General features: G+C 39.4%; 1 protein-coding gene across 1 annotated transcript in view; it reads right to left on the minus strand.

Annotated features, from left to right (window-relative positions):
- Positions 1-947: 947 nt before the first annotated feature.
- Positions 948-14391, minus strand: part of LOC115784719 (protein shisa-8) — a 112060-nt gene continuing 98616 nt past the window's right edge. The window contains 1 exon segment of the mRNA XM_075074398.1: positions 948-6095. Coding sequence (XP_074930499.1) covers positions 5599-6095 — 497 coding nt within the window. The 3' untranslated portion in view covers positions 948-5598.

Genomic DNA, 14391 nt, shown 5'->3' on the forward strand with positions numbered 1-14391 from the left:
ATGGTATAGGATACATATAAACACAAGTAATACATAGCAATCCAAGGCAGCCTATTGCTGCTTATTACAAATTATTATGAGACAATGCATTACTTTTTTTTCTTTTTCTTTTTGTTTTGTTTTCTTTTTTTATTTATTTGGGGTTTTTTTTTGCAGATGCAAAAGCTGTACAAGAAACCACTGAATCTTCCTTTCACTTTCAGCTAATGTGTTGGCAAAGCACTTGGATACAATGCAATATCATTTAACATTAAATACATGAGTGCATGTATACCATACAAGCTTCAAACACATGGCATATAATGTAATTCAACTACTTGATGTTACATTGTATGGCATATGCTCGGTGATTGCGAGGGGGAGGAGGGTGTGCGGCCATGAAATCTGGAAGCACTTTAAAATTTTTCTGTTGGTCAATCATTGAAAAACACCGTACAAAAACTGACAGAAAACAAAGAAACAATTGAACCATACAACATAATCTATATATTGCTCGGGATCATGGAGCCCAAGTATGTCTACCAGGTTGCATTCAGATAACCTGTAGTAGAATACTTGCAATGTTTCTTTTATAGAGAGGAAGTCTTATAAACAACAGTCAGTTAGCTCTGACTTGAGCGAGCAATGCCACAGTCTGTCGTAATCAGGAGAGATTGAGTAAATTCACTCTAATCTGATGATCCAAAGCAGTCCCAGCATTCTCACTGTTTTGGATGTTTAAGCATTAGTTAGGTGTACTCAGTTTCTCCTGATTCATGGGTTTTGGTCCTGCTTCATACCACAAAGTTGTAGACTTTGTATTTAGGATATAATTAGTGTTATACCTCTGTGGCTCTTGTGTCTTGTTTCAGGTGCGTGTGTGTGTGTGTGTGTGTGTGTGTGTGTGTGTGTGTCTGTGTGTGTGTGTGTGTGTGTGTGTGTGTGTGTGTGTGTGTGTGTGTGTGTGTGTGTGTGTGTGTGTGTTCAACTATTTCTGTTGTCCACAACAGAGGCAAAACTGTGGCTCATCAGAGGATTTTTCAGTCTAGTTAAGTCTTTTGCTTGAAGGTAGTCATTAAAGTCCATCCAGCATTGATGAAAAAAAGAAAATCCTTCAGTGCTTGGTGTCCATCGGGAAATTAACACTGAAAGGTGTCACTGTTTTCCAGTACATCAGCGAGCTTGCAGTTGTGATGTGGATCTCCCAAAATGAACTATTCAGGAAGCAGCCATTCACAGTGCTTTCTGTCAGCCAGTCAATGCAAGGCATGACAGCATCAAGAAAATCTCTGCAAAGCTTCCAAGTTGCAAGTCTCTTTCTCTTTTCTAGGAGCCTGTCCTCAGGTTTAGTTTGTCCTGGCAGACTAACTCCTCTCCTTAATTGCAAATCCTGGAGCCTGTGCTGCATTCTGTTCAACCTCCATGCTGTTTGTTAGCACAAGCATTACACCCTCTGAGGTCAGCCAGTGAGTACAGGGTCCCATTCCTGATTTTGTAGTTGTGCAAATCGGAGTAAAGACCACCTTTGCCTTCCAGCTACAGTCACAAAACACTTTTGATAGCTTGTTGTTTGAATGCACAGAGATAAGACCCAGAATGAATGTTTTTTTGACCACCCAGACAAGTCAGAGTGAAAAACAACCGTTGCGATATAGGCTGTGTCAGTGCAGCCCCATTTCTCTTTTCTCATCTCATCTCCTTCATTTTTTCTCAAGCCCTCTGCACAGCTCATTCTTTTGCTCTTCTCTCTGTTGTTTTTAACACCCGTGCCATCATTACCACCTATCCTTAAACTCTGAGGAGGACTCCAAATAGGCAAACAGAAAGAAAGAGATAAGGATAGGGTGAGGGTGGTTTAGCGCTTATTGCTTGACTGATGCATATTGCTTGTTTACTTGCTGTCATTCCTCATTTGTTCTCGACCTCTAATGCATTCCAGTTGATTAAGGAGAGACCTAACTGAACAGTTTGGTAAGGATTTTAGAGGCCAGAAAGCTTTTCATATGAAGTGACCCACTAAAAATGTGGCACCTCAAGGGAATAAAAGTCAAAGAGATGGTGAAGCCACGAAAGAGAAACCGCAGCATTGTGGTACACTGAATACTGCGCAGTGCTGGCGACAGCATAAGCACAGATGTGTTTGATGCATATTCACAGCGTGCATATCCCATTGATGCTTTTGTATTCATGATCCCCATTCTCTGCTTATCCCCTATTACAAAAGCATGCCAGCAGCCCCTAGCACCACTCCAACAGCTTGCCTAACAGGTTTTTCACATCTTGGAGAGGTAAAGTGGAGAAGCCACTGCAGCATTACAAGCGAGAATTTTACTGCTGCTGCTTTATTCTCTCTCGTTAAAGTTTTACTCTGCCGCTCATTTTATTTGCTTGTGTACATTTATAGCTCCATAAAATTGAGATGCAAATTGGGGAATTTGGCTGACTCACATTTCTGCTGGCAAGTAAAAAAAAAATAAAAAAACTTCTCAAAAATTTAAATCTCTCTCACATAAAATCCACTTCACTTCTTTAAGCTTGGCACCAGCAAATCTCCAGATATGAATATTATATTGCAAAGCATTTGGTCATTGATGTCAAAGCTTGTGTTTGTGGATGCTAGCTTGTCTACGTGTAAGGTTTAATTTTTGTATGTGTATGAATGTAATCATGTTTGTGTGGGTGCTTGTGTGGTGTGGTGTAGCAGGAAGTAAATCTGGAGCCTGCCATGCTTTGACTGGCCCTGTCATTAATTTTAGTTTTCTCCCTGTACACACTCAAACACACTAAGAAGACCCAGTGAGGCTATCATGGTTTGCAAAAGCTTGGAGCACTGGGTACCAAACACCAGACAGAGTGCTTGGTACCCACAGCTCAACCCTTCCTGGATATGCATACGCAGAGGGAGGTCGTTCAGTGGAAGAAAGTCTGCTAGGATGCTGCGAGTAAGAGAAAGCAAGGCAGATACAGAATGAGAAAAGAGAGCTAGATGGAAAGACAGAAAGGGAGCTAAAGAGAGAAAAAGTGCCAAATAACGTGCGGCTCCGTTAAGCGGTGCTGTTTGATGAGGTTCCACTACCTGCCTGATGCGCTGTAGCATGTGCCAGGCATATGCACTGCGGAATAGCTGGTGTCCCAGTGATAACAAATAAAGGTGAATTCAATCAGTGAGTCAGGCTGGCTTTTGGACTGGTCTACGCTGTGGAGGAGGGATTGAAAATAAACGGTGTGGAGGTAAACGATTCTGGAGGCTAAAAGCATTATTGCAGTTTTACACTAAAACCATCAAAATCCGTTTTTTTTGACAAACAACTTAAGGGTTTCTCATTTAAAAACAGATTACAATATTCCTATTTGCTCCTCTGGAAAAGAAATTACACTCAGCTTCCACAGGTGACTTTTTTGGATGGTACCTTTTAAGGATGGCGTATTTCCATTATTTCCCTGTATTTAGCAATTGTGCCTGTAAATGTCATGCAAATTTTTTACTAGTCAACAATACTGTAAAGATTTGATGAAAAACTTGATAAATTAAATGTTTTTTGAAGAGAAACCAAAATGGAAAATCTGAGTTAATAATGGCTAAATATACACAGGGGAAAACTGTTGATTAACATTTGTTTTGTTTTTTTTAAATTAATTATTTTTTCAATGCCTCTACCTGTGGCTAACAAACTAGCTAAGAAGATGCAACCTATAAATCATACTAAAATGACTGTAGTTCCCTATCTCCTCCTACATGAGTGGACCAATCTTGATGGAAGTTTGAATTGTGCCTAGGGCACCGAGTGCCAGCATCTATATAGCATATACAAATATTTTATACAGATCCCACAATTGTATATATATTTGTACATTTGACAGTTTGAGCAGCGAATGGCAACCTTATGGCGGTGTTCACCCTGCACATGCTTGTTGACATTTAGTTTGTGCACATTCTATGTTCGTTACACTACATCTTCTAATTTTTAATCTTCCCAGTGCAAATGAGCAGCCACTGATTATTGATCAAGTTATTGAAATAAACTATAAAAATGCTTAAAGTCTAGAAAATAGCACAGAAGATGAATTTTGGGTGAACATCATCATGCCATGAGACACTTTATGAAGCAGCCCGCTGGTTATTAAATTGTATATATATCTATGATTCATCATTAATGTTACAATAAATATTTATATAATATTTGTAATGTAGAATGACCACTGCAGTCTGTTTACATTAACAACTATGAATAGCAACGGGCCTAAATTTCCATTTTTACCCCTTTGATTTGGATGAAATTGAATCCTGGCTGATATTTTGTATCAGTATTCAACAGTTTGATGTGTTAGATCCTAGAAATCCACTGACGTACACTGCTCTGTGTATATGTGGAAACAGTCATTAACTTGTAGTGCTAGGACACTTCACTAAGAGGGAGCGAAGTAAATTGCAGTGCATGGTCAAGTGGTTCCAGTCCTTTAGATTCTGTTGGTATTGCAGAAACAACCACATGCATCAAACAGCTGGGAAAAGTTGATCCCGAATGCACAGAACATTTGGGAATGCTCTATGATGCTAATCAGTGTTTAATAATAAAAATATGTCTTTGAACATTCATGGAGCCAAAAAAAAAGTGGATCACTAGCTGAATTATCTCATTTGTGAAATAGAAACAGAGAATGTACTGACTTTGCAGTGACATTTCTGGACGATCCCTTTGCCCCTTTTCTAGGTATTGTAACACATCCTGGGTTTCATGTAGAGGTTAAAGGATCCACTGCGTCACAAGAGACTGTGACTGAAATTTGCCTTCCAACATGCTGCCACAAATAACCAAAGGGCTGGCTTTTTCATTTGCCCAGTTTTTTAGATGGAGGTGGGGTTTCCTGTGGTCTCTTGACACTACTGGGAACCTTCTGTACTTTTTGACAAGTGTGTAATGTGTGTATGTGTGTGTATGGTTTGGATTTTCCCATCTTTCTCATCTCACTTGCCCCTGGAATGAGATGAACCCCTCCCACACTACCCTACCCTCCTCTCTAGTATGAATTGCCATGCTGATATCTCATTCTTCGGAGGGCTGGAGGGCAATGAGAGCTGACAACACAATGGCATTGTGTCGACTGATGGGAAGCCAGAGTCTTAGGGGAAACACTCCTCTACCCTCCTTTCCTGACAGTGTCAGAGTCTGGGCTAGTTTTGGAGGTAAAGAGAATGTATGAGTAGAATATGAACATTTGTACATGGTGGAGGGGCACACTATATCAGTTCAAAATGTCACTGAGGTACAAGGGGCTTGAGAGGAGATGGAGGAGAGGGCTGTGCCAACTGCCACTCAATTATTTAGAAGAGCTGCCAGGTTCAAAGAGTCACAGCAAATACAGGCCAATCCACCACCTTCACAGCTTATCTGCAGCTTATCTGTTTTGATCCAGTGGTTGCAAAAGTACACAAATATCACTCACATTATTGTTATTGTTGGTAACAATGATGAGGAAAATGCAGAGTTAAAAAAATTCCAGATACGATATTTGCTTGCTCCAGCACACCATTATAACTGAGGATATAAAAGATATTAGAACATTTCCCCTCAACTGCACTTTTTTGTCTTCTGTCTGTTCACCAATTCCACCCCATGTTCACACAGTGACCTCTGTTTTGCTGTTAGTGGCCAGTCCCTTGTGTTTGGGGTGCATATGCGGTGAGTGGCCATAGCCCAGTGGCTGTGAGAAGAGCTCGGGCAGCGTTTCAATGCTGAACTGCCTCTTGTTGGAGTAGGCCTGGCGCCGGCTGTTCTGCTGGTGCAGTGTCTGGTGCTGCTGCTGTTGGATTGGGTGATGCGGCTGCCCACCAAGGCCCATGTGGGAGACTGCCGGGTGCTGAATGTGGCTCTTACTTGGGTCCCAAGCTTTGAAGGCTGAGCTCGAGGTGAGTGGGTGGGTGTTGGTCTTGGAGATCTTAGGTTTGGGGATCTGGGAGGCATTGATAGTGATGGCCAATGGTGCATGGACATCCGGTGGTGGAAGGAAGGGCTTGTCCTTGGGATGGAAGTTGATTGGCTGGAAGTTGGGAGGAGACTGGCGGTGGGTGTAATCTACCATTGGGTAGCTCTTGTAGTAGTCTCTTGGAGTTGTGTCTGGATGACAAAGAACAGAGCAAGAAAGAGAGATTATCATGTCCTAATATTATATAACAATATAATATTATTAGAATGGTACTGTTATCAGTGGCTCTGTAGTGCACTGGTTAACACGTTTGCCTAACGTGAAAGATCTCATGTTTGAGTCTGGGAAAAGACATAAATCCCTGGGAGAGTTGTGTCAGGAATGTCGGTGCCTTTGTAAAAATCTGTGTCAAATTAAATATGCAGATTGCTCCACTGTGGCAACCCTTTGTGAATAAGGAAGTAAACAAAGAAGCCAGAATAATACTGTAACTGTAAAAGTAGGGCTGTACTGAACCTATCCTAATCATTTGTATGGGACCTGGCTGTGTAATTGATCAGTATCAGCCAAAAAAAAAAAAAAAAGCCAGATATTTTATTGGGGAACTTTACTGTTGAAGCAGAGCTTTATAATAGGCTCTACTCTGAAAACACTTCACTCTGGGCAAGAGTGAACATATATGGTTTAAACATATGGAAATGACAATGGAGCTAATTAATTTTCACTTTATGAGAAAATGTGATGACAAATCAGAATTGAACCTGCAGAATCTTTGGTTGGTTAAAAAAAAAAGCATCACTGTGTCTCCTGTCCATCGAGTCTCTGCAAGCCAGTTTCAAGAATAATATTCCCCCAGATGAACGACTCAGCCCAAATCAAATGGCAAAACTGGCTTTGCCTGTGTGACACAATATAATTTTACAGTAAATAATAATATGAGTTGGTGTTGATGATATCAAGCTGGTCCCAGGGATGGCATTCACACAGGTTTTGGATGTAATTACAAATTATAAATTGTTGTTTATTTGAATGCAAAGACCCTCCAAATTATGATGTAACACATTTGCATTTCCTCTAATAACAGTTTTTAAATGTTACATGTTTAATGCTTTTTCAGTTTTTATGTCCAAAAAAGACATAAAAACAAAAAGCTTTACTGCTATTGTTGTGACAAGTAAATGATAAATGAAAAAAAAAATTATATATATATATATATATATATATATATATATATATATATATATATATATATATATATATTATATATATATATATATATATATATATATATATATATATGACTAGGGTGTGGTTTGTAGCTCAGCTGCAGGGGAGGGGTGGTGCAGGGGGTTCAGGGGGTGGTGTCAGGGGCGGCTGGCCGGCACAGCTGGCTGACGTGTTTCAATTATGTCATCTGTATATATGTGCAATAGCGTGCTGGGAGGAGGAAGAAGGAGGCTGGACTCAGCAGCGAAGGCAGGAGCGAGCCAAACTGGCTGATAACCCATGTATGAGCAGTGTTAGAATATGATAAATGAAAAAACCCACAAGTACATCAGCTGAGTGTCCCAGTGTTTGTGTGTGTGTGTGTGTGTGTGTGTGTGTGTGTGTGTGTGTGTGTGTGTGTCGGGCTCCTGTGAACAGAGTCTGTGTTTACAGTATGATAAGTACTTGACTGTAATAACTTTTCTCGATGTCAACATGTTATGTGGGAAGTTGTCAACTTTGTCCGAAAACTTGTACAGTGTCTGTAACAGTGCATAACTTCAGTGATGCAACAGCAGATATAAACATTACATTACCATACTTAAATATTTATAACTTTTATGTATCCAATGCAGAAGGATTAAATTATGTTCCAAGCTTGTGGGACAGGTTTTGTGCAGCATGTTGCACAAAAAGGCTAGCAGTCTAACAAAAGTCATAAAAGTTAGCATACAACAGACCTATTTTTTAATAATGTAAAGCTTTTGGCTGTTTGACTGTGGTTGACCCAAAGGTTTTATTCAGTAACTGAAGCTTAAAAACATGCTTTTTAAAAATCTTTTCTTTCAGGAACTTCAGTATTTGTCGGATGCAGTTGAGATTTAAAATGGTTTGTTACATAATCACAATACATTTTGAATGTGCAATTAAAAACACATATCTTGTAGCATTACACACCCAGCATTGTACAATATATCAACCACCATATTCCAAATCAGTGAACAGGTGAGCCAATAAAAAGAGAACGTATCCTGTGTGCATTTGATAATGTGAACATTTGCATGACATTTATCACTATGCACTGACCATAGATGTAAAGCAGAGAAGAGAAATAAAAACAAACTAAGGGGAAAAAGTGGTACGAACGAGTGCTGAGCAAAAGGAGTGATTTGTAAGGAATAAAAATAGACTGGGTTCAGCATGTCGAGTCAGATTAGTGTGAGCTCTCTGAGTGGAACTCGACTCTGCTGTTTGGTCATCACATCTGCCCCCACCACCGCCACCACCACTTCACTCATACATGCTCTGCCCTAAAGACACTTACAACCTTGTTTGCTTGGCCCTATTTATTGGTCCCTTTTCCTGGAGAGAGAAAAAAAAGAAATGAAAAGAAATATCTTCTGTATGATTTTTTTTTTTTTTTTTTTGCTCCTTCACTTTTTTCTGACTTTTTAATTTGGTATCTTTTTACATTTGTCTTCCTTATGGTTTCAGCCCCTGTTGTGCCATGTTAGTCTGCAAATTGTGTATCTGTTTTTATTGTTATCCCATTTCCAAAAACAAACATAATAACAGGATTATGTCAACAGTCTAGTCAGAGCATGTGTGACGAGTTGAATTTGACTGTGCCTGGCTGTGTGTGGGGGTTTAGCCCGGCTGTAGACCCCAAATTGATTGATTTATTTACTGTATGAAGAGTTTAGCCAAGGGCCACTTTTCTGCTCCATAGCTAAATCTGTCAATTCTACTAATATATTCTAGCCAAGAAGACTAAAAGCATTTTCTTATGTTTGCCTTTCCAGAAAAAAACACCTAGAGGGCTAGTCTCACATTCACACATGTCAGGAAACTGTCCAGCACTATCACAGTGCTGTAATTGCTTATTGAACACTTTGGTGTGTCCATTGTGTAACTCTAGGGCACTTCAACAGCAGCTGTTGGGGATGGAGACACAGTAACAGGAAATTATCCACTCCCTCAGAAACATTCTCCACGCTGGCTCAAGGATTTAAACAGGTTCTAGAGTTTCTCAATGCACCATCAAATATTCCAAAAAGCACTAAAGCTGTTTTCAGTTTTCTTAATTCTGTAGAAGCACGACAAATATTTCAGTGCGTGAGAGGGACAGGCATGTTCTATAGAATGGTGACTATTTATAGCAAATGCTTTTATTTAACTTTGGCATGATACAGATGTCTTGAGGATTAGTCCATAGTTCATGAAGTGTGCTTCATGTCTGTGGATTCACTTAGGGCCATAATTTGTTCAAGTAAGAAGTTATTTTCATAGTTTTGCCTCTGCACACCACCACAGCGGATTTTAAATCAGTGAATATCAAGAGATTTGAAAACAAAAAATGTTGCATTAACTATTCAGAAATTACAGCCATTTCTTATACACAGTCCCTACTTGTTTGAAAATCCAATGACTGAAGTGTGGAACCCAAGGACATCACCAATGCTGTGTTTCTTGGACATTACTGCTGCACCTTCAGTTGGTGCTTGTCTGTGGGTCTTTCTGTATTCAGGTTCATATTTAATACCTGAAAAGCACGGTCTGTTGGGCGAGATCAGGTGACTGACTTGGACATTAATAGATATCTAATTTTGTTGCCTTGAGAAACTCTTGGCTGCTTTTGCAGTATTTATGGCTCATCATCCATTCTCACTGTGAATCACTGTCCGATCAGTTTCGCAGCATTTGGCTGAGTCTGAGCAGAGAGTACAGCCCTGTACACTTCACAATTCATCCTGCTGCTTCTATCAGCAGGCACATCATCAATAAGCACCGGTGACCCGGTTCCACTGGCGGCCATATATTCCCATGTCATAAAACTGCCTCCACCATATTTGACAGATATTGTGGTATGCTTTGGATCATGGGCATGTTTCTCTCCTTCTCCAGACTTTTCTCTTCCCATCATTTTGGTACAAGTTTATCTTGGTTTCATCTCTCCAAATATTGTTTTCAGAACTAATCTGGTCATCTTGTTCTTGAGTGTAACCAGTGGTTTGCACCTTGTTATAAATCCTCTGCATTTACATTCATGAAGGTGTCTCTTGATCGTAGACAGTACGCCTACCCCCTTGACTTCATCAGATGTTGTGAAGTTGTTTTTCTTAACTACTGAAATGATTCTGTCATCATGCACTTTAGTTGTGTTCTGTGGGCTTTCAGGTCTTTTGTTGTTGCTGAGCTGACCAGCGCATTCAGTCTTTTGAAGAATATACCAGATTGTTGATTTGGCCACTCCTAAAATTTTGGATGAATAGCAATTTTTTTTTTTTTAAACACAGGCCGCAATTTTCCATTTGACTTCTGATATGCCTGCTTCATTGGCCATTAAATAACAAGAGAACATGCCTCACCTGGCCATGAAACTGGCAGTCTATTGTGCAATGAACTGTGAGCCTCTGAAAATGGGGGACTATGTATAAAAATGGGTGCAAAACCTCTGTAAAATTCCTTGAATTAAAGCTGAAAGTCTGCACTTTCAAACAGTACTCACTGTGGTGATACACAGTAGCAAAACTACAAAAATTGTGTCTTTGTCAAACAAATTGCGGGCCTAACTATATGTATGCACATGCACATGCAACTGCATGTTTGCCAGCTACCATGCCACCAAACACACAGTTACACATATATTTTTATAAGTTTCTTTTTGTAGGGAGTACTCCTTTTCTCAATTATACTCACAGTATCCCTGTGCTCGGTATACAACCCTTCAGGAGGGGGCTAACAGAATTTGGCAGAAACACTGGTTCAAATTTTACACAGAGTGGGAAAATACTGTAACACAGTGAAATAAACACACCCTTCCTTCTCACAACAACTGCTGTTACTGTCCATTTAAATGGTTCCACACATGTTGCCAGAAGGAGCACCTGACAGCAGGGTCCTCTGTGACAGAATTACCCACCATCTTGTCCATTTCACAGACTCTCTACTTGCTCGCTCTCTTTTCCTCATCCTCTTGTTTCTCATTCTCTGTTTCATTTATTTCATACTCTTCAACAACATCAGCTTTTGCTCTCTATCCAGCGGCAGCCTGAAGCGATGCCCATGGGCCCAATCTGGGCTGCAACATTATAGCTGCATAAATTGGAGCATCCAAAGAATTTCAGAGTTTGACAACATTTTGTATTCTATGCGGTCCATTTTCAGGTCATTTCATTATGTCTAAGCAGTTATTCTGGAGGTATCTGCTCAGTAAAGGGCTTATTAACATGCTGCCATTGTGGGAATGGAAGATCCAAGACACAGTTATTTCCATAGGATCTATATATTGATACAATTTTCACCATGCAACCCATAATTCATGCAACATTACAGCCTCTGGCACTATGCTGTTTGCAGATTTTTTTCACATTCTTTTGATTTGATTAATTTTTATGGTCCTTTTAAGGAAACCTCACTAAGTCTACAATGAACATTTCACCCTAAACGAAGATGCAGCTATTTCTCCTCTGTCCTGTTGTCCCATTTATAAATGCAGAGTGCTTTACCCAGTTTTGGAGATATGAACTTTAGAAATGTCTGCTTTCTCTCGAATATGATGGAACTCAATGGCACTTGCTTTCTTGTATCAAAAAAAATACATGAAAAAAACCAAAAAACAACTCAACAGCAATGCCTTTTACTAGTAATGATGACCCCAACCAACCAAAATTACTAGAAATCTTATTTTAACATTTTGATATAGGGTTAGGGGATTAATGTTTACATCCTGTTTTGCTTCCACTAGCACAAACCTCTTGTCAATGATAGATGGATACTTTAATGCTGTAATGTGGCTGGCAGGGTAAAAGGGGTAAAAGAGAAAATAGCTTTTACACAAAACTGCTCACTACAAGGTATATAAGTTTTTTCTTTTTTTTTTTAAAGTGTCCAGGTTGTGATATCACATTACAACGCTGTGAAGTTCTAAGTTTCTAAAATGTGGAGTGAATGCTTCAAGCACCACAAGGGAAGCACCGTTTAGATTGATTATACTGAAAAGGGATTTCTATGGCAGATATCTTAGAATTAAAAAATTAGGCAACATACACCAAAATATTCTAGCTGGATAAATAGCAATACCGGTATTAGGATAAATATGGCAGTTTGATTTTGGGGTGAACTGTCCCTGCAGATTTGTAGGCTGCACATCCATGATGTGAGTCTCCTGTTCCACCAGATCTCAAAGATGCTTTATTGGATTGAGATACGGTGACTGTGGAGGCCATTTGAGGGCAGTGAACTCATTGTCATGTTGAAGAAACCAGTTTGAGATTATTTGAGCTTTGTGGCATAGCACGTCATCCTGTTGGAAGCAGCCATCAGAAGATGGGTACACTGTGGTCATAAAAGGATTGACATGGTCAGCAACAGTACTCAGGCAGGCTGTGGTGTTTAAACAATGTTCAGTGGGTACCAAGGTTCCCTTATTGTGATCTTCTGCTGCCGTAGTACCATCTGCCTCATGGTTTGATGTGATTCAGAGATGCTCTTCTGCATATAAGTAGTTATTTGAGTAATTGTTGGCTTCCTATTTAAGCAATTTCACTATTTAAAGTCCCATATTTTTATAGTTATAACATAACATCAAATGTAAATATTCTGCTTATCCTTTTCACCATGTAATGCAAGTTTTTATGTAGGTCAGACTGGCAGAATTGGTAACTTCTGGAAACCTTTGGATCTCCAAAGCAGTGTTCTGTGGATTTTAAGCTATACTTTGCTTAAGTGTATTCAGCTTTTAATTATGTAACACCAGGAAAGTCCAGCAGAGCTTAGGAGGTAAAAGGATGAAGCTGCAAAGGAAAAAAAAAAAAATCCCTCCCACAGAACATCATAGCTCAGAAATTACAGTTCTTTTTCTTAAATCAGAAAGTTTTCTCCTTACAAAAAGAAAAGAAGAAGAAGAAATTTTCAATAACTGAATTACTATATTTTTCCTCATTAGTCTCTATGGGCTCTCCAGTGATCACTGCCTGTAAAGAAATTCTATCCTAAGTGCAAAACATAAAGAAAAAAACAAAACAAAAAACTTTGAACCAGAGGAACTGATTCATCTTCAAAGCCAGAGTTTGAGATCACTCCAGTTCATGTATCTAAAATTTTTTCTCTCTTTTCTTTCTTTTTTTTTCTTTTTCTTTCTTTTTTTTTTTTTTTACACATCCAGAAGCATATCTTAAAAATTGCAGCAACCATGTGGTGGAAAAAAAAAGTTCCAAAATGTAATCTTATGCTAGTCTTCTCAGAGTAGAATTTCCTGTTCTACTCAAATTCCACAATCAGAGGATAATAAAGACTTTACAATTTAAAACTATATGTTTTTTTTTTAATTGCTGTAACGTGCTTATCAAAATATTTATTCAGATTGACTTGTCTGTACACGCTTTAGAGCTGCAGGATTGCTAAAATATAATTAAAAACTTCAGGCAGTCTTGGCCTGCAGTTTGGAGTCTGAGTGTTTTGGCAAACAGTCTTTCACAGCCGCTTTGAGAAAATCCCTCCACCTTCTGTCCCGTCATTTTTTTTTCTTTTTTTTTCCTTTCTGCAACCTGACTCTCACTGGTCAGTGGACTTGGGTTTAGTTCTGTCAGTCATACTATAGTTTTGTATTGTTCATATTTTCCCAGACTGCTTCCATTAAAGGAAAAAACAAACAAAACCACAGCAATTAGATGTTCATCCACAGGGACATGAGGCTGTTAATTCAACACAAGAAACCTCTTTGCATGTTCATTTGGTCTCTGTCCCCTCACATTCTCCCTCTCTAACCTTTAGCATCTTTATCCCATGCTCTCACTGCCAGTCCACCCTTCCTTCCTTCAGTACTTTAATTAAGTCATCAGAGCTGCTTGATCCTCAGTCCTGCTGCTCCACCTGGCAAAGGTTTGCAATCATAGAGTTTCCTGACCTGACCTTCAATCGTTCACACACTTAACGTTTTTAAATTTATTTTACTCATTGCTTCCTTTTTTGACGTCACAATTTGTGTCTTGCTTTGCAAGAGAGATTTTAAAAAGCAAATGTGAGGTTTTATCTGCTGCATTAAGTCCCGGTGTGTTAATAAAGATTTCAAAGCAGCTTTGTTCAGGTACGTGCTGTTTCACCTGGCTGATGATCAACTGTCCCATCCAAATTAAGGACGTCCTAGCCATGACTTTGTCCACACAGGAAGGATCTCTGGACCCACTAGCTTGTTTATTGAACAGCAAGAGAAGTGATAAGCATGTGTGAAGATGATCGGTTTGAGCACATTTACTCCACAGTACTGTGCAACAGCCTTGA

Source organism: Archocentrus centrarchus, chromosome 8 (genome assembly GCF_007364275.1).
Source record: "Archocentrus centrarchus isolate MPI-CPG fArcCen1 chromosome 8, fArcCen1, whole genome shotgun sequence".
Classification (NCBI taxonomy): Eukaryota; Metazoa; Chordata; class Actinopteri; order Cichliformes; family Cichlidae; genus Archocentrus; species Archocentrus centrarchus.